General features: G+C 36.4%; 2 protein-coding genes across 4 annotated transcripts in view; one reads left to right on the top strand and one right to left on the bottom strand.

Annotated features, from left to right (window-relative positions):
* Window positions 1–524: 524 nt before the first annotated feature.
* CCT8 (chaperonin containing TCP1 subunit 8) lies at window positions 525–13810 on the top strand. Its single transcript, XM_077118793.1, has 15 exons — window positions 525–685; window positions 2820–2910; window positions 3723–3802; window positions 5077–5226; window positions 5698–5878; window positions 5990–6051; window positions 6909–7046; window positions 7993–8171; window positions 9359–9425; window positions 9501–9588; window positions 9672–9787; window positions 10263–10334; window positions 10414–10578; window positions 10820–10939; window positions 13598–13810. The coding sequence occupies exons 1-15, from the start codon at window positions 626–628 to the stop codon at window positions 13673–13675; spliced, it is 1647 nt and encodes a 548-aa protein (XP_076974908.1). The 5' UTR covers window positions 525–625; the 3' UTR covers window positions 13676–13810.
* A 1254-nt stretch (window positions 13811–15064) lies between these two features.
* The window catches only part of USP16 (ubiquitin specific peptidase 16), a 28767-nt gene continuing 25712 nt past the window's right edge, over window positions 15065–18119 (bottom strand). For 2 of the 3 annotated variants that reach the window (XM_077118791.1, XM_077118792.1), the window contains 2 exons: window positions 15598–15754; window positions 15065–15493 (listed from right to left, as the gene is read on the bottom strand). In XM_077118791.1, the coding sequence (XP_076974906.1) occupies window positions 15369–15493; window positions 15598–15754 (282 nt within the window). In that variant the 3' untranslated portion in view covers window positions 15065–15368. The remainder of the gene's footprint in view (window positions 15494–15597; window positions 15755–18119) is intronic. The other variant, XM_077118790.1, reaches the window with a different exon arrangement.

Below are 18119 nucleotides of genomic sequence, written 5' to 3'. Positions count from 1 at the left end.
CTTCACTGGTTGATAGTGACTGACATATCCACTCAGTACGTAGCTATTCTTATTGATATTAATTATCAGCTTCACATCCTTAGCACTTCCCACAGTCCACATGACAGAGGAGACGTTCGACTCCCGTTCTGGAAGGAAAATGGCAAGTACTATGTCTCGGGAAGAAAACGTACACCCGCCCTAATGTTGGTGACTGGATCTGGCAGATTACGTAGAAATTAAATTTAGGAGGTGCGGTTCCCAGATCACAAAAGACAAAAATCAAACATCTCCATGGAATCTCGACAGTGACATCACCAAGGAGCGAATCTCCGCCAAGCAAACCGGCTTGGACGCTTGCGCATGCGTCGACTGAAAGGCGTAAAGCGCGCCGAGCGTTGGGCCGGATCGATCGATCTAAACGAGAATCGTCTGCTTAGCTCTGGCTATGGATGCTGCTTTTGTTATCGCGAGACCTCAGAACAAGCGACGAAGGTAGATGTTAGGGGGAAGGGGCGGACTCTGCTGGAGTGGGAGGAGGAGCGTGAGGTCGTAGTACGCAGCTTTCCCAGAAGGCTGCGCGAGAGTCTTGCTTTCTCCGGGATCTGCCGAGCGAGCGCGTGTGCTGGTTCTTTGCAGGCTGGCCATGGCGCTTCACGTTCCCAAGGCCCCGGGCTTTGCCCAGATGCTCAAGGAAGGAGCGAAAGTAAGGGATGGAAGAGGGGAATGAGGTGGGAGAATCGGTGAAGTGTTGCGGCGGCCGCATCGAAGGAGAAAGGCTCACTAACGGCCTGGCATGCTCCACCGGCGCTGCGGGCGGGGAGAAGATTCCAGAAGGGGAGGTGGGCTCTGGAGGGCTCGGCCGCCGAGGCCTGCAGATATTTCCGTTATTCCCTGACGCCGGGAAGGGTAGAGATGGCAGAGGGAGCTGATGAAGGGCAAAGCTGCGGGATTCGCGCTTTACACTTCCTAGCCGAGCGAGTGTAAAGCCATTCATGCACTTTCCAGCCGCAAAAATGCGGCTGATTAGGCTCACCACCCTTTTTAAAGGTCACGTGAGGGTGAAGTCGAATAATAGAAGTGTAATTGCTTTGAAAGCCGATTCATTACGATTCTTGCAATAGTGTCACAGATTATAGGATGGGAAAGGACAAGGACGAAGCGATCCACAAGAGAGCAGAGATACAAGAACGAATTCTTGGTTGTCTCTTTCCAATTTAAAAACGGAAGACTCTCTGAAGCAGTGCATTTTTGTAGGACAGGTACTTTTTGCAGTCCAGATTGGTTCTGGTTCCGGTTTCCTTTCGCAGGCTTGCCGTAAAACTTGGTCTTGCTTTCCTTTTCACTAAATGGAAGAGATTGGATCAGAAGACGGTACATTTGAGTTCTGCCTTGTAACCCACAGAATAAGTGATACCAAGACTCAAATAAAATTATATTGTTTTATGACCAGGTCTTGATTGTAGCATCAGGAGCAGAACTTTAGAATATATATCATTGCATTACTGTCAGATTTGTGTCTCTTGAGTTGCACATAGTGGTGTTCTATCTCCATATTCCTGGGTTGAATTAAATAGATCAGTATAGTTGAAATTTTAAGGGAGGAGAAGTGTACTAACAGTATTAGGGAGCCAGGATCTTATTTGCAGGGTGCACTTTAGGAATAATTTGAATATGCTAAATAAATATGAGGCTTTAACGTAGAATTGTGGTAAGCTATCTTTACTAAAAGTTATACTGCTCTACTAAAAAAGAAAATGAGTCATGCTGAACATCCTCATACCTTCCTATTAATTTTTTCCCATTAATATCGGTTTGGAAAAATTATATATCTCAATGCATTATTTAAGAGTCATTCATATGCTAGACGTTTCCACAGAGCATTTTATGTGAGGTATTCATTCAGGCACTGAAGGGACTGTGATAAAAGACAGAAGTTCCAGGTCTTAGAGTTTATATTCTTCTGAGGCAGAAATAATGATTAAATAATTTAAAATAATGATGTGAAGGAAATAAACAGTACTGTAGTAGATAATGATAGTAACACAAATTGCCTCAAAAAAGAAAGGATTAAGGGTATGTACAATTAAATCAGGGAAGAACTCTTAGCTCAGTGCTGAGTGACAATCTGGAGGCCCAATCCAACTCTAAAAAAGTCCAAAGTAAAATAGGATTTTTGTGTTGTGAGCGATTTGGCAATTTTTTTAATGTGTGCCTATTGGAATTGTGTGGCAGTTCAACCACATTCAAAGTCTATGTATGTTAGTTCCTAAGTGTTTGGAAGCAGATACTTTAGTTTCATTTCGTTTGTAAGTGGAGATTCCTAAAGAACACAGATGTGCTATTTGCAAAGCCCAGGCTTTAATACGATATTATAGAAAAATATACCACATTTCAAGTTTTACTTAGAAAATATTAATAAATTCTGAAAAGGTGTTCTACCTGAAATACCTCATATGCCTTCTGTGATCAGTCTTACCTATGTTACCTTTTCACAACTTACGGAGGTTAAAGACCCTATGATATCTACAAAATCTGTGAATCATTTATGAATACCAAACACTGTGCTTCACATGCCTGAGTTTTGTTTGATTGTCTTAACAGTCCTGTGAGGTGAGTACTATTATTTCCCTCCTTTTGCAGATGAAGGAGTGTCAGGAAAATTGCCCAGTTACTAGCCAGAAAGCTAGAATTTGCAGTTAGCCAGTCAGACACCAGACCCCGTATGCCAAATTCCTAAGTCATACTGGTTCTGTACTATAAGATAAAAGCAAAGATATCTTGTATTTAAAAATTCTTGTGTTTCATTGTCCTTTCTTATTAAAAATGCTCTTGTATAGCATTTTTCAGGATTGGAAGAAGCGGTGTACAGAAACATACAGGCTTGCAAGGAACTTGCCCAGACCACTCGTACGGCATATGGACCAAATGGTAATCTCTAAATTCATGTTTAAAAGCTACGGTCCTAGAATTTTGTCTGCCTGCTCTTCTTTTAAACTTATTCTCTGGGTATTATGTTTAAATTGAGCTATTTTAACAATATGGTTTTTAAAGTTACTTCAGAATTCAGTGGTACCAATACAGTGTTTACAGTTTTCAGTCACCATCTCAGATCTCTTTAGAAAAATAGAAATCAAAATGTTACTTTTTTTATCCTGTTGAGAGGATAGAAAATTTATGGTACTTTCACCATTGAAATAGTACCTAATGTTCATTGTGACAAACTCTGAGTAGTCTTATTTAAAGTGACATAGTTTAAGGGATAAAGTCCTCTTTCTTCCTCTTACCACTAAGTGAATTTGATACAGGTTAATCATCATAAAACCGAACATATTTTTTTGGTCTCTGTATACATTAATACAGTTTATTTATTGAACACTTGTTGCATGTCAGGCATTTCCCAAGTGGAAAATAAGTATAATAGGGCAGAGCTTCTGTTCTCCAGGACCTTGTAATGTTGAGAAAAGGTAGTTGTTTTTTAAAAGAGAGAGAAATAAGCAAAACTGTGACAAGAATTGTCATTCCCCCAGTAGGTATTATAGGGGATCAGAAAGGAAGGACAATTACAGGCCACATGGTCATATGGCTGTGAAACAGTCTTAGTAGATAGTATGTATTGAGTTCTTACAAGGCTATATAAAGGATGAGCACAAATGTACATTTCTAGGTTCTCCTGGGTATTTGGGGAAGGAACCAAATAATGAGTTTTTCTTTTCTTTTTTTTTTTTATAACTATTTTTGAGGAATGAACAAAATGGTTATCAACCACCTGGAGAAGCTGTTTGTGACGAATGATGCAGCAACTATTTTAAGAGAGTTAGAAGTAAGTTATTTTTTAAAAAAGATTTTAAATGTGAGCCACTCAAATAAAAAACCTCCTGATGAAAAAGCTAAGTAACAGATATCAGCAGTGGTAGTGCAATATCATAAATGCAGTTATACTGGTGAACTGTACACTTGCATGTGGTTAAAATGGGAAAATTAGTGCTTTTTATTTGTTACAAAAAAGTTTAAAATAAAGTCTTTAAGTAATTTATAGAGGGATTGTTTGTAATAAAAATATATTTGCTAATAATCAGATCTCATTTTGCAGAATGACATTGAAGTGACTTACTCCATAATATAAAACAGCTGTTATTTAAGACAGTGGTTAAAGAAAAAAAAAATCAAACCATTTGTTTGGCTTTGTAAAATTACAAACAGTCACTTGGTGGGATTTTGCATTCTTCATGTACTTTTGATGATACTGAATCTGTAGAATAGATAGCACCAGCAGGGTAATGAGGAAGTTCTCGCACATGAACCCACATAGAGAGCCATTCCTCATCCGGCTACAACATTTCTCTAAATTTCTTACATAACAATATAGTTTATAAAATTTAACTGTACAGAAATTTGTGGAGGGACTTGTCATTGTGAATGTGAATAATGTACAGTGATTATCTCAGGAGTTCTTAAATTATAGTGGAGAGAATAAAATACAAAATTATAATGGAGATACTATTATCACAGACTTTTTATAGTTTATGTACCATCAGGTGTTATTCCTTGCTTGTTTCTGTAAATTATTATAATTATCTGAAAGTGATTCCTAAAAATAAAATCCACTTACAGTTTTAATACTTTAATTAAAGAAAAATTTTATGCTTCCATTTTATTTTGTTATTATTTTTTTTACCATAAGATGCCCCTCATAGCAAGAATCACGCATATAGTAAAATAGAAATTGAGGCTCCAGAGCACAAAGAAAGTGATGTCTATATTCTGCTGCAGCCTTTTTTTTTAAAATGCCCGGGGTTCATGGTCAGCATTACTTTGTTTTTAAATTAAATGTTTATATAATGATGGGCTGAACCTTAATGTGGAAGTGTATATATTAGATGACTGAACATCAAAAAAAGGTCACTTTGAAATTGTTTTCACTTAGAGAGGAATTTCCTTTTTTTTGCCCTGTGGGAAAAAAAGTGCAAATGGAGTTACCTGGCCCACAGGGAAATTGGAGTATATTAATTTTAGAAGAAATGAAAAAATGGTTTTATATTGCTTTATGGTTAAAATGTTTTAATTTGATATTTAAATTCAAATCCCTTGTACCAGGTGCAGCATCCTGCTGCAAAAATGATCGTAATGGCCTCTCACATGCAAGAGCAAGAGGTAGGAGATGGCACAAATTTTGTTCTGGTGTTTGCTGGAGCTCTTCTGGAATTGGCTGAAGAGCTTTTGAGGATTGGCCTGTCAGTTTCAGAGGTGAGTGTTAATTTTACAGTTTTCTCCTATTGAATTTTGCCTATATGCACTTAGTCCTTAAAATTTAAAAACCATTATCATAATAATAGCTAACATTGAGCATTTACTCTGTCAGACATTGTAATATGTGTGTGTCATTTGCATCATCTCATTTTATCCTCACGAGAGCCCTGTGAGTGAGGCTTATTAAAATGAGCCCCGTTTTATTTTAGGTAAAGAAAGTGACACTTAAGTTAAAATAATCATCTTGCAGTTAGTAAGTGCTGCAGTTAGGATTAAAATTCAGGCTGTGACCAAAGCTTACACTTGCTGCCATCAGTGTTATTCTGGAAATCTGCTTTGTCGTTATATTTTGAAAATAAATGTCCATATTTATTGAGTTACCAGAATAAGCCACTTGAGGTCACGTCAGGATCATTTCTTTTGAAGAAGAATGGTTCCTTTGACTGTTTTTGTTATTTTGCATTTTAGGTGATAGAAGGTTATGAAATAGCCTGCAAAAAAGCACATGAGATTCTTCCGGATTTGGTATGTTGTTCTGCAAAAAACCTTCGAGATGTTGATGAAGTGTCATCTCTACTTCATACTTCCATAATGAGTAAACAGTATGGTAATGAAGTGTTTCTGGCCAAGCTTATTGCTCAGGCATGTGGTGAGTAAATATAAGTAAATGAAGAGGTCCAAGATAAAAATGTCTTTAATGTGATTAAGAGCATTTTCTCTATTCCAGAATATCTTTTGATGTGTCTCATTTTATTAACAGTATCAATTTTTCCTGATTCCGGTCATTTCAACGTTGATAACATTAGAGTTTGCAAAATTCTGGTAAGTTGAGAAAATGTATTATTTAGTTAGGGCATTAATGTTTTACAGTAAATTTGTATCTAATTAAATTTTACTTCATGTTTTAGACACTTATGAGTTGATGCCTCTTAAGGCTTTACTTTATAATCTTTTGTAATTACTAGGTTGTAATATATTACCTTTAAATTTAAAAGGATATTGACAGTTTTTCCCCTTCTGAAGTCATTTTTCCATGAAGCTTGCAGGTTGAAAACAGTGCATAAACAAAATAATAATTTTTGCATTTTTTCACATATATATGAATTATAATAAAATGAGATTAATAGCAACTTTGAGTAGGCAGGGGGTTGTCCTGTTGCTATACAACAATAAAGTCCACGTTAATATTGAAATAAAGAGCATTTTTTGATAAAACTTTGTGCTTAATACAATAAAATCTACAATTGAAAATTTTTTTGCACATTGGCATACTGATTGTTAATGCAGTTGAGTATAGCTTAGATAATGAATACCTACGTTACGTTTATATTTACTCTTAGTCTCCCATCCTCTGTATATACATGCATAACAAAAGAAACTAATAGCTGTGCCTGGTATTTGGGCACCATGTACTTGCTGAATGAGTGAGTGAATGGTTCAGCACAGCTGTTTTCTACTTTAGGTTCCTCCCAGTACACTGAGAGATGTCTTCCATAAAAGTGGCTTATTCTCACAATAGTGTACTCTTATGCCCACCAATCCAACCTTTACACCCCACAAGTTACCGCCTTCTGTACTACCTTATTTTAGAAAAGGCTTTTTTTGGTATATGCAGAATCAACAAGTTAGCCTTCCTGGTATTTTCATGAGATCATGTTCAATAATTTTGATATTTTTAGGGCTCTGGTATCAATTCCTCTTCAGTATTACATGGCATGGTTTTTAAGAAAGAAACTGAAGGCAATGTAACATCTGTCAAAGATGCAAAAATAGCAGTGTACTCTTGTCCTTTTGATGGCATGATAACAGAAACTAAGGTATGTAGAACTCAAAACCTTAAAATCAAAAATAAGTTGAGATTGCTCTTTTCAGATTAATGTTGTATGAATCTAAAATTCTGAGATTAAAGTATGCTCTTATCTGGTGAATACCCCATAATTATTGAAAACTGTAGGTTCATCTCGATTTTTTAAGTCAGATTTATATTCCTTGAATTTTTTTTTTCTTTTTTTACTCCTTGAATTTTTAAGGTCACAAAAAGACTAAACTTGAAACATTAGATAGTGATAGTATTATTTATGTTCCAGTACTACAAACTTTGACATCCAGTTGAGCCTATACATTCAGCAAGCCAAATGCTCACAGAAAACAGTATGAGTATTTGCAGTGTTCCTTTATAAAAAGTAATGTTTTTCCAAGTGCTCTTTAAATTGTATAGCATTCTGAAAAAAAATATGAATTTAAAATTGATGTCTGTTTTTAAAATTTTGTAATGAAGTTTATGTCACTGCTAGATAAGATTTCTTACCTAGAATCTCAAAATCTGAGTTGTTGGTGGATTAACAGTTTTCTTTATGAGAGTGAAGAGGATGTTCCTAATTGAGCCCATATTTTTGAAAAAGTTTGAGAACCACAGCATTTGTTGGTAGTGATTGCATTAACCTTTATCAAAGACAAAAATACCAATTACTACCTGTTGAGCGTATCTATCAAAGCAGTACATCTTCCATTTTTCCACCAACGTGGCTTCAGAGAAGAGCCCACACACCTGGTTTGGGGGGCAGAAAGGGGGGTGTCTAGGAGCAGTTGAAGAGGTTCTATTAATTTCATATGGATTTTCTGTTCTGCTTCATAATGTATGTCTATTTGTCTTCATGTTTTCTCATATTTTTTGGTTATTTAGTAAAATGTTTCAATGTTATCCTATGACTCTGAATGCAGTGATAAAATGGTTTTAAAGAGAACACTTGTTTGTTTCGACAGGGAACGGTATTGATAAAGTCTGCTGAAGAATTGATGAATTTTAGCAAAGGGGAAGAAAATCTCATGGATGTACAAGTGAAAGCTATCGCTGATACCGGTGCAAATGTCATAGTAACAGGTGGCAAAGTAGCAGACATGGCTCTTCATTATGCAAATAAATATAATATCATGTTGGTGAGGTAATAGCTGAAGTCTATTATCCTTTATTATAAATAGTTTTTGGTTCTGAACATATAAATGCAACACACTGTAAGGACTAAGAAAGGGCAAGTATATGTTTTTTGAAGATGACTGTATAATGATACAGGTTTTGCAGTGTGGCTGATTGTGAAAATCTTGTGTCTGATGCTCCTTTTATCTATGATGTAGACAGATTAGTAAAAAATAAGGATGAAAAGCAAATAACGGGGAAATAAAGTTAAATTGAGTAGATTGAAATACTATTGGTTAATGAGAGGGAGGAGTAAGGGGTATGGCATGTATGAGTTTTTTCTTTTCCTTTTTTGTTTCTTTTGCTGGAGAGATGCAGGTGTTCAAAAAAAAGATCATGGTGATGAATGCACAATTATGTGATATTTTGAGCCAGTGATTGTACACCATGTATAGAATGTTTGTATGTCAAGAATGTATGTTTGTTTATTGTGTACCATAAAAATAATTTAAAAAGAAAAAAAACCAAAAAACATGTGCAACAACAACAGCAAAAAAGAAAAGGCAAGTGTAAGGATTAGATCATATGGCAAAGGGAAACACCCCTGAGGAAACTCGTAGTTAAAATGATAGTCAAAGCATCAGTCAACAGATGTATGTTGAAGGAGAGAGAAAAGCATTCCAGGCAAAAGGAACAGTTTGTTTTTGAGACCAGACACAACCTAGTAGGGTCAAGAACACTCCTTTAATTCATGAACATATTTATGGAGCACTATAGACTATTTGTCTGCCTGTACCCATCTCTACATCCACCGTAGAACCTAATCCAACATGCAAAGAAAATCACTGTTTTCATCCTCATAGAATACGTAATTGCACAAAAAAAAGGCAAAGCAAAAGCTTCTGTATAGTGCTGGATTCTGTAAGGGCTTCCCTGGTGATTTAAAACTACACCCTTCACATCCTAAAGTGACTTCAACTCTCCTAATTCTAGAATAATGCCATTAAAGCCTGCAGTGCTACCTTAACATGTATTGCTGATAGCGAGCTGGGCTTATTGACAAGTTGAGTAATTATCTTCTCCATCTCAGTGCACAGTGCAATCCAGATGTCATGTTCTGGGCTTGTGCCTTCAGAGTTACAGTTTCCTATTTAATCTGTATTTTATTATGCTACCAGATCAAAACTACCAAGTCTTTTTTTTTGCTTTATTAAGGCTGAACTCAAAGTGGGATCTCAGAAGACTGTGTAAAACAGTTGGTGCTACAGCTCTTCCTAGATTGGTATGTATTTTGGAAAGCATTAAAAGATGGTTGAACATAGTTGAATTATTTTTTATTACAAGTCATCTTTTCCAGACTCCTCCTGTCCTGGAAGAAATGGGCCATTGTGACAGTGTTTCTCTCTCAGAAGTTGGAGACACACAGGTGGTTGTTTTTAAGCATGGTATGTATCATGGTATGATGTATTTCTGTAAATGTGGGATGTTTATTTTATTTAATCTCCAAGTACATTTACTTTATTAACAGAAAAGGAAGATGGTGCCATTTCTACTATAGTACTTCGAGGCTCTACAGACAATCTGATGGATGATATAGAAAGGGCTGTGGATGATGGTGTTAATACTTTCAAAGTTCTCACAAGGGTCAGTAATTAGCAGTTATCTTCTTCAGTAATTGATTAATATATTAAAATAGTTGGCCAACTCCTAAACATGAAAACTACAAGATGAACAGCTTATTCATATATATATATATGTAAAAACTCCTTATCTACTTGAGACTTGTGTGACACATTTCCTGTTGAATATGGTAGCTTTCTTAAATGATTATTCAAAGTAAAACAGCAAGGCAAGAAGTATTTTTAAATTGTTTCAAGGAATGGTTTAAGGTTGTTTACAATTATAATGTGCCTTCAATTGCTAAACCACTATACGTGTTAACAGCTCTGTAAGTTATAGTAAGATAGTTTTGCTTAAGTCACTCAATTTTTATAAAATTTGTAATTAGAATTTGAGTAATAATGCCTACTTTAAAAAAACTAGTGTGGTAGAGTAATGGAATCTGAAAAGATGAGAAAACTGCAAACTAATTTTTTTGGGGGGGTGCTATTTATTATAGGATAAACGCCTTGTACCTGGAGGTGGGGCAACAGAAATTGAATTGGCCAAGCAGATCACATCATATGGAGAGGTAGGTATAGCTTTTTCTGTATTACTTGATTTCATTTCCATTGCTTGAATAAAATACAATAAAGGCATTTTTGTTTTAGGCATGTCCTGGACTTGAACAGTATGCTATTAAGAAGTTTGCTGAGGCATTTGAAGCTATTCCCCGGGCACTGGCAGAAAATTCTGGTGTTAAGGCCAATGAAGTAATATCTAAACTTTATGCAGTACATCAAGAAGGAAATAAAAATGTTGGATTAGATATCGAGGTATTTAAGAAGCAATACTATGAACAATTTTTTTTGCATAAAAAATCCAAAATTGAAACAGTAAATTTAATCAAAAGGAGAATCAGTGAGAACGGTGTTTTGATGTGATTTACTTAACAATTTTATGAAGTCTATCTAAGAATTTAGTTTTCCTTCTGTTTTTTGGCTCCTTTTATTGACCGTAAACCTTTCCACATAAAGTAATTTTAAATAAATGAATGAAAATTTTTTATGTTGACAGGCTGAAGTTCCTGCTGTAAAGGACATGTTGGAAGCTGGTGTTCTAGATACTTACCTGGGGAAATACTGGGCTATTAAACTGGCTACTAATGCTGCTATCACTGTCCTTAGAGTAGATCAGGTGGGTAAAAAATGACATTTTGATCTTTAAAAATGCTCATTTTCAGATGGTTCACATAATATATTTTCATGGAACTAGAACATAGCATAGTTCTAATTCTTAATTGTAGTCATTGAAATGTATAGTTTTAAATATATTCATTTCAAGTACTTTAAAATGAAGAGCCTTCCAGTGAAGGAAACCTTTGCCATGTTAAAGTTGTACCATATAATCTAGAGAGGAAGTTTAATATCTAATATTCATATGGAATGTGGAAGGACCATAGACACATTGCATAATGTTGAACTGAGAGGAAAATGAAGCCTCTAATCATCTGTGGAGTAGAGAAGAACTAGCCCTTTAAAAATTTTTCTGCTAAGGCATTATGGCTAAAGGTAATAAAAAGATCTTAGAGGTAGTTAATTTGTAGTATTTACACCTCTTCTTTTGAGAAATTATGGACAGAGAGAAGTGGTAAAGGCTGTTTGGAATCTAGAGGTGAATTAGAATTCATAATTATTTTTCTAAAAGGTGTTTTCTAGTAAATGATATCCCTTTCTCCACAAAATTCTAAAAGTAGTTATTAACTATGAATTATCTGCAGTACTTCATAGAAAACTGTAGTTGTTGGAAGCACAGTGTAAATTCATTAAAATTAATCTTGGAAGAAGTAGTCCTAAGTGGAAATGAGATCAGACTTTATATTAAGCATAAGGTTCACTTAGTAGAAATTACAGCAGAGCAGATTTCACCTCAGTATAAGGGCAAACATTTTCATAACTAGAGAGATGGAACTGAATAGTTTCTGCTCATTAGAAATAACCAAGGAGAAACTGATGGTTCATCTACCAGAATTAATAGGATAGAAATGTCCAGTTCAAAGGTCAAATTTTTTAACAATGCAATTTCATCTTCAAAATATAAATCGGAATTTCTCATAGTTTGTTGTGGTATTGTGCTGAATAATTTCAACCATTTTAGTAGGAAAAATGTTTTTCTGTTTTATAATAAACTGATAGGAACAATTCAGTAGAAGAATATGTTTTTGGAATTTTTTAAATAGATAATAGAAGCTTTAGAAAATGCTTATTCTAGAAGTAAGCACATGGTTAAAAATAGAAATGGGGGATTAAAATAGATAGGAGAAGCTAAATAGACTGAAGTATGATATGCAGAAATTCTGATAATAGAAATCCTTTAACTGAGGAACATTTTGAACTTTAACCCTTGGTTGCATACACACATTTGAATTTGGGTTTAAAACTGACAAACTTGTGTTTTGTTTTTATGGTAGGAGGTTGTTCTGTGCCCTTGGTCTTTACACTGTGTACATAAAATATGCATCTGAAGAAGCTATCTGAGTGAATTAACCAATTTGTATTACTGTCATGAACTTTGATATTTAAAAGCCAGTTGTACCTAATTTTGTGCAGTAGGTATATCCAAAAAGGAATTTTCAAGTCAGACTTTTTAAGCATTGGATAGTAGTTTAGGGGCTGCATTAGTTAATTTTGCTGGTTCTGAAAGTGTGGTCACCAAATGAGTAACTGCATCTCCTAAGAACGTTTTAGAAATACAAATTCTCCGTTCCCAGGCTTACTGAATCAGAAACTTTTGAGGGAGGCCCAGCAGTGTGTTTTCAATAGTCCCTCCAGGTGATAGTGATGCCCACTAAGAGAACTATTTTTTTTTTATAAGGTCCAGTTTGGTTCTGAAAGTGTACTTAATTGTCTTTAATTCACTCGGGCTTTAACCTCAGTTAGTAAAAGAATTTTAGATTTAGGGTTCTAATTATATTGGCTTCTGAAAAGGAGTGTGGAATCTATTGTCATTGAAGATATTTTTCAGTTTATATTCCTTGAAACACAAGCCAAGCTCCTTGGTATGTTACACAGAAGCCTTAATACTGCATGCCCAATTTTGAGATTCAAAATGTGTATTATTAGAGGTTCAAACATGTTCTCCTATGCAGAAAAAGCCAATTAATTTAAAATGCTAGATTGTGGTGGTAAAAAATGATGGGTTAGATAATGCTTTTTAGATAAACTAGAGAGAGCCTTCTGGTGTATTTTCATTTATTAATTTAAGCTACAGGCAAGTAGGTGCTTGGGTTTTGTTAATGAATATTTCTTGCCACTTGAATGGTTGTTACTTGCAGGCACTGGGAAATTTCAGTATTGAACTTACATAAATGCATGTCCGAGTGTGTGTGTGTGCTTTAGATTATAATGGCAAAACTGGCAGGTGGACCTAAAGCTCCTCAGCCATAAAGGAAGCTGGGATAAAGGTGATTGGCAAGATATCCTAATATATAAATCGCAAATCAGGTGCCCGATTGATATATACAAGTGATGCATGCAAATGTTTTTCACATACGCTTACTGAGTTACTGAAGTGCATGTTGTAGAATGCACTTCACCACTAATGTGGATATTGCTGCTGTTACTGTCCAGAAAGGTAGGGAACTTTTTCAGTTATAACTTCAGTTTAAATTTTAACAAGGACTCTAACAAGCTTCCTGCTATAGTGTTTCATATGCAGTATGTAACAGATTGCTTATATTGAAATGATTGCTTAATCTTAAGCTAATAAACATTTTAACTTAATGTGTGATCTTTCTCTTCATTCAAAAGATTTGAGTTTATAACCATGTTTTTATGGTTTTGTTTTGTTATATAGATCATCATGGCAAAACCAGCTGGTGGGCCCAAGCCTCCAAGTGGGAAGAAAGACTGGGATGATGACCAAAATGATTGAATTGTTTAATTTACTATAGGTGAAAGCTGTATTTGTATTAGTACTCCCAGAATTACCTGATGTTTTCCTTAAGTGTTTCATGTTTTGTATACTTGGTTGGATGATAAAATATAAACGTGTTGTTACTATCAAAAACTCATGTGTTTGTTTCATAGAAGTATTTAGTGATGTAGAGGCAGTTTGGAAGAAAGTCATGGGATTCAGCCTGTCTCAACTTTGTTAATGAAATTAACTGCAGAATTTACAGAAAGTCGCTTAAGTCTTCATGCCCTGTTTTTTCATCTATCTAGCTCACCACCTTTTGTGTGTGTGTGTGTGTGTGTGTGTTTCATTGGAACATGACCACCCTTGGTTTGCATAGGCTGCTTTCTCACTACAGGGGAATGGCAGAGTTGAGTAGTTCTGATCGCAGAGACCAAATGACCTGTAAAGTCTAAAATATAATCTAGTCCTTTATAGGAGAAGTGTGCTAACCTCTGGACTATATCTTAAGAGTTGGTCTCCCACCCCCTTAACAACTCTAAATCCTAAGACTCCAAGGTGACTTGTTTCAGTAGTAGTAGTTGATTTGTGAAATGGCAGATGTAGAATGTTTATATTCTAAGAGGTCTGGGGTAAAGAAAGTTGATGTGATTAATAGTAAAGTACAAAAGATATGTTTGAAATACAGTAGATCTACAACATTCAAGTTGTCAGTTTCATAAAGCAGATCCTGTTTTTCCTTAAGATCAATAAAAGAAGTATTAAAAAAGTAAAGACAAAAGTAAAATCATATTGATGTTATAAGACATGTACCACCATATGTATTGGTTATATAAGGTCCTTAAATAACACTGAAATGTCTATTGTTATTGGTTTTCTTTCAAAGGAAACTTAAAGTAGGGCTGACTAGGTCTTGAGTAAACACAACAGGTATTAGAGGTAAAGCATCTCTGTAAGGACTGTCAGCAAAGAAAGGGGTTCACAGTACATCAAAGAAAATCTAATAGAGAATTTTATAGAAAGTCTTAACATACTTGGTGTCTGTCCTTGAGGCTGTTTGGGTTGCATGTAACTGAAATAATGGCTAATTAAGTTGGGTAAAAAAGGAAGCTCATGAGCTTTTTCTGGCATGCAGCAAAATAAAGGACCAACCTGTTACTCAATAATTTATAGACCCAGGAGTGAGACTGCTTCAGCTGGTGTCAGGAGTTGCTATCTTGGATCAGCTATCCACTGGCAGGGCAGGTACAGAGCTAGACCTACACCCCAGCTGATAAATGGTGCATAACATAAGAAGGTTGAACGGATAAATAATATTTGTAACAAAGTTTCATTAAGTGGCCTAAACATTTTTTTAAATAGTCACCTAGTGGGGTAGATAAGTCAGTCAAACTTGCAATCTTCTAAGTAATAAAACAAGTTTTTGGGGTAAGTCAGTTTATTGATGTTACCCACCACCCATATGTTAAGCACAGTGGACTTCAGTTATTCAGAATTTCCTTTCTAGAAATTAGAGACAGGAGTAAAAACCACTGACAGTACAAAACCATTGGAAAATTTTAAGAATTTTTCCCTTCAATATTTCAATTAACATGATTTCTTCTGGCATGTATTTAAAGTAAACATGATTTATAGTTAGTCTTTACTTTATTATTATTATAGCCATTAAAAAAGCCATAAATGTGTTTCCAGACAGCACTTATTGAAATTGTTACAGTATTCTCTCATAAAACAGGAGGTATGCTTGTGAGTTTAGAACTTTAGATGTAGGCACAGCTTGCACATGGGTATCGCTGATGTGAAACCACTGCCCTTTGGTTGATTTCATTTCAAAATCTGTCAAGAGTAAGTAAGAAATTAGATATAAATGTACAACTTCAAAACTTCATTACTTTTTTGGTTTTGCCATAATAATGTCTGAATTTTCCAAGACATCTTACCTTGTGGAATATCACCATGAAGAATAAGATTAGAGAGCTGACAGTTTGCAGTTCTTGCTTTGGCATAGGCAGTATAGTGCCCTGACCTCATAGTGCCACTGTGTTCAACAACTCCATATAAGGAATAGAGCACCCTTGTATTTTCTTCAGCGACATTCTTTAAAAAGGAATAGAATTTGAAAAAGTTAGTTCTAGTCCCATTTATACAGATGTCATCTGAAAGATGATCTTAAACTATTCACACAAAGGATCTTTAATCTTTACCTGGAATACAGAAATGATTCATTTAACTCTGTTTTCCCTAACACTTCTCAGCCTACTAAGCAGTGTCACACTTGGGTTTTTACTAGGACGTCACCACTGCCATTTCCCTGCAAGAACTACAAACTTGAGGCCACCTGCCATGGTGATCTCTGTAATCACTTCCTTTAATTTCCTGGCCCAAATACTAAATAACTGGAAAATAATTCTCCAGAATTTCTTTAGGAACCCTGTGATCAGGTGATTAAAAAATTCCTGGGCGGAGGGCTCAGTGGCAGGATTCTCATCTGCCATGCCGGAGACCTGGGTTCAATCCCCAGTGCCTGCCCATGCCAAGAAAAAAAAATTCCTTAACACCCCTGACCAAATCTTTGACAGGAAGATGGCTCTCAGGTCCTGCCAAAAAAAGCAATTACATTTTCAAATGACTCCTAGAGAGTCAAAGCACAGTCTCAAGTGCTCACTTTCCCCTGTATACAGAGGAGTAGAGGCTGCTTCCAGCTCACATGCCACAGGACTATGAATATGGACAGGCTTTCTGCAAGCTCTCCAGGGCCACTTCCACTCAACTCCATTTATGTTCTCTTGTAAAAAGCACTCCTGAACAGGCTTCACACTGCCCTTTAGCTGTACCATCCCTACACTCTATGGTCTATGCTGAAAAATTTGATACTTAGTCCACCTCAAGTCCTGCCAACTTCTTCAGGGACTGCGGTATCCATGATGATCTCAGGACTCACTGCCATTCCATTTCAGCCACAACCAGGGCTATATATATTCCAGACCTGATCATCACTAAGAACTGTTTGACCTCAGAAATTTAATTTTCTAGTCAGTTCACAGCTCTTCCATCCTATTAACTCTCAACTCTCTTATTACCTAATCTCTACTCTTTCTGTCTGAATAAACTGGAAAAGTGCAGGGTTTTTTCTGGCATGGCCAAACTTTGTCCCTCACCTTTCAGGACCTGCTGGGAGTCTGCGTATATAGAGATACCCATAGGTATAGATAGGCATGAGGAGAATGAACAGTCTTGCAAGGCATCAACAGAGGCCATTACAAGTTCTTCATGCAAAGTTAACCTTGTCATATGGGTGGAAGAGCTGTTTATATGGTGGCAAAGACTAAGCAGAATGCAGAGATTTGATGTTCTCAATCAGGATCTACCTAAATGTAAAAGATCAACTACTTTCAGGACCCTATTCCCCATCACAGAAGATACCTTGCAAAGTTGGGAATGTGATCTGCATGGTAATTCAGTAATTCACAAGCTGAGAATTTCCAGAAACCTCTGTCATTAAGGAGTTAAGGTTATTTATAAGGAGACAGTAACAACAGCTAATCTAATTATACTCCTTAGTTTGACTGAAATGTTCCAAGTTATCAAATACATGGTCATTTAGAACCATACCATTTATAACTCTATGACTAGTAGTATCCAAAGGTGAAACTCTGGCTATCTACTGCCACATCACGCCATAGACTGTTATCAGTACCCTCTTTACCACTGGAAATAGTCATTAGTGGGGGGAGGAAGATGGCAGAGTAGGGAGCTCTGGGAATCAGTCCTTCCACCAAAACAACAAGCAGGAACTGCCTAAAACAACTACTTTGAAACTCCAGAGCCCAGAAGAACACTGTACAGCATCTAATGGGAGAAAGAGGCTAATAAATTACCATAAAAAAAAAACTATAAATTGCTCTCTTTGCACGGTGGCTACTGGCACAATCTTCCACTTTTTTTTTTTACATGGGCAGGCACCGGGAATCGAACCCTGGTCCTCTGGCATCGCAGGCAAGCATTCCTGCCTGCTGAGCCACCGTGGCCCACCCCGATCTTCTACTCTTAAGCAAGCTGCTACAGGTACAGTTCCTGGCTAGCTGCAGGTAATAGCAAGGGGCATGAAAAACCTCTTCCTCCAGAACAGGTATAGCTGCATGGCCAATCACTGATCACAGCTTTTAATCAGCCAACTCATTGCTGGGTCCTGCTCTCTATTATTTCAACCTGCCTCAGACAAAGGCACTGGCAGACATTGTTTCAACCCTCCCTGGACAGGAATGGCAGCAGTGAAGATTTAAAAATGCAGGACCTCCTTGAGGCTGTGGAGGGAAAGCTAGCTCAAGGGCTCCATTTCCTGGACAGGCCAAGAAAGCTTAGCTTTAGGGAGTCTCAGAGAAGTTTTCAATGCCCTTCCTGAGCCCCTCCACAGGGCACTTTGGAGCAGGTCTGAAACCCCTTCATAGGTCCTTGGCCCTGT

This window comes from Tamandua tetradactyla, chromosome 10, assembly GCF_023851605.1.
Source record: "Tamandua tetradactyla isolate mTamTet1 chromosome 10, mTamTet1.pri, whole genome shotgun sequence".
NCBI lineage: Eukaryota > Metazoa > Chordata > Mammalia > Pilosa > Myrmecophagidae > Tamandua > Tamandua tetradactyla.
This window is presented reverse-complemented; position numbering and strand designations above follow the sequence as displayed.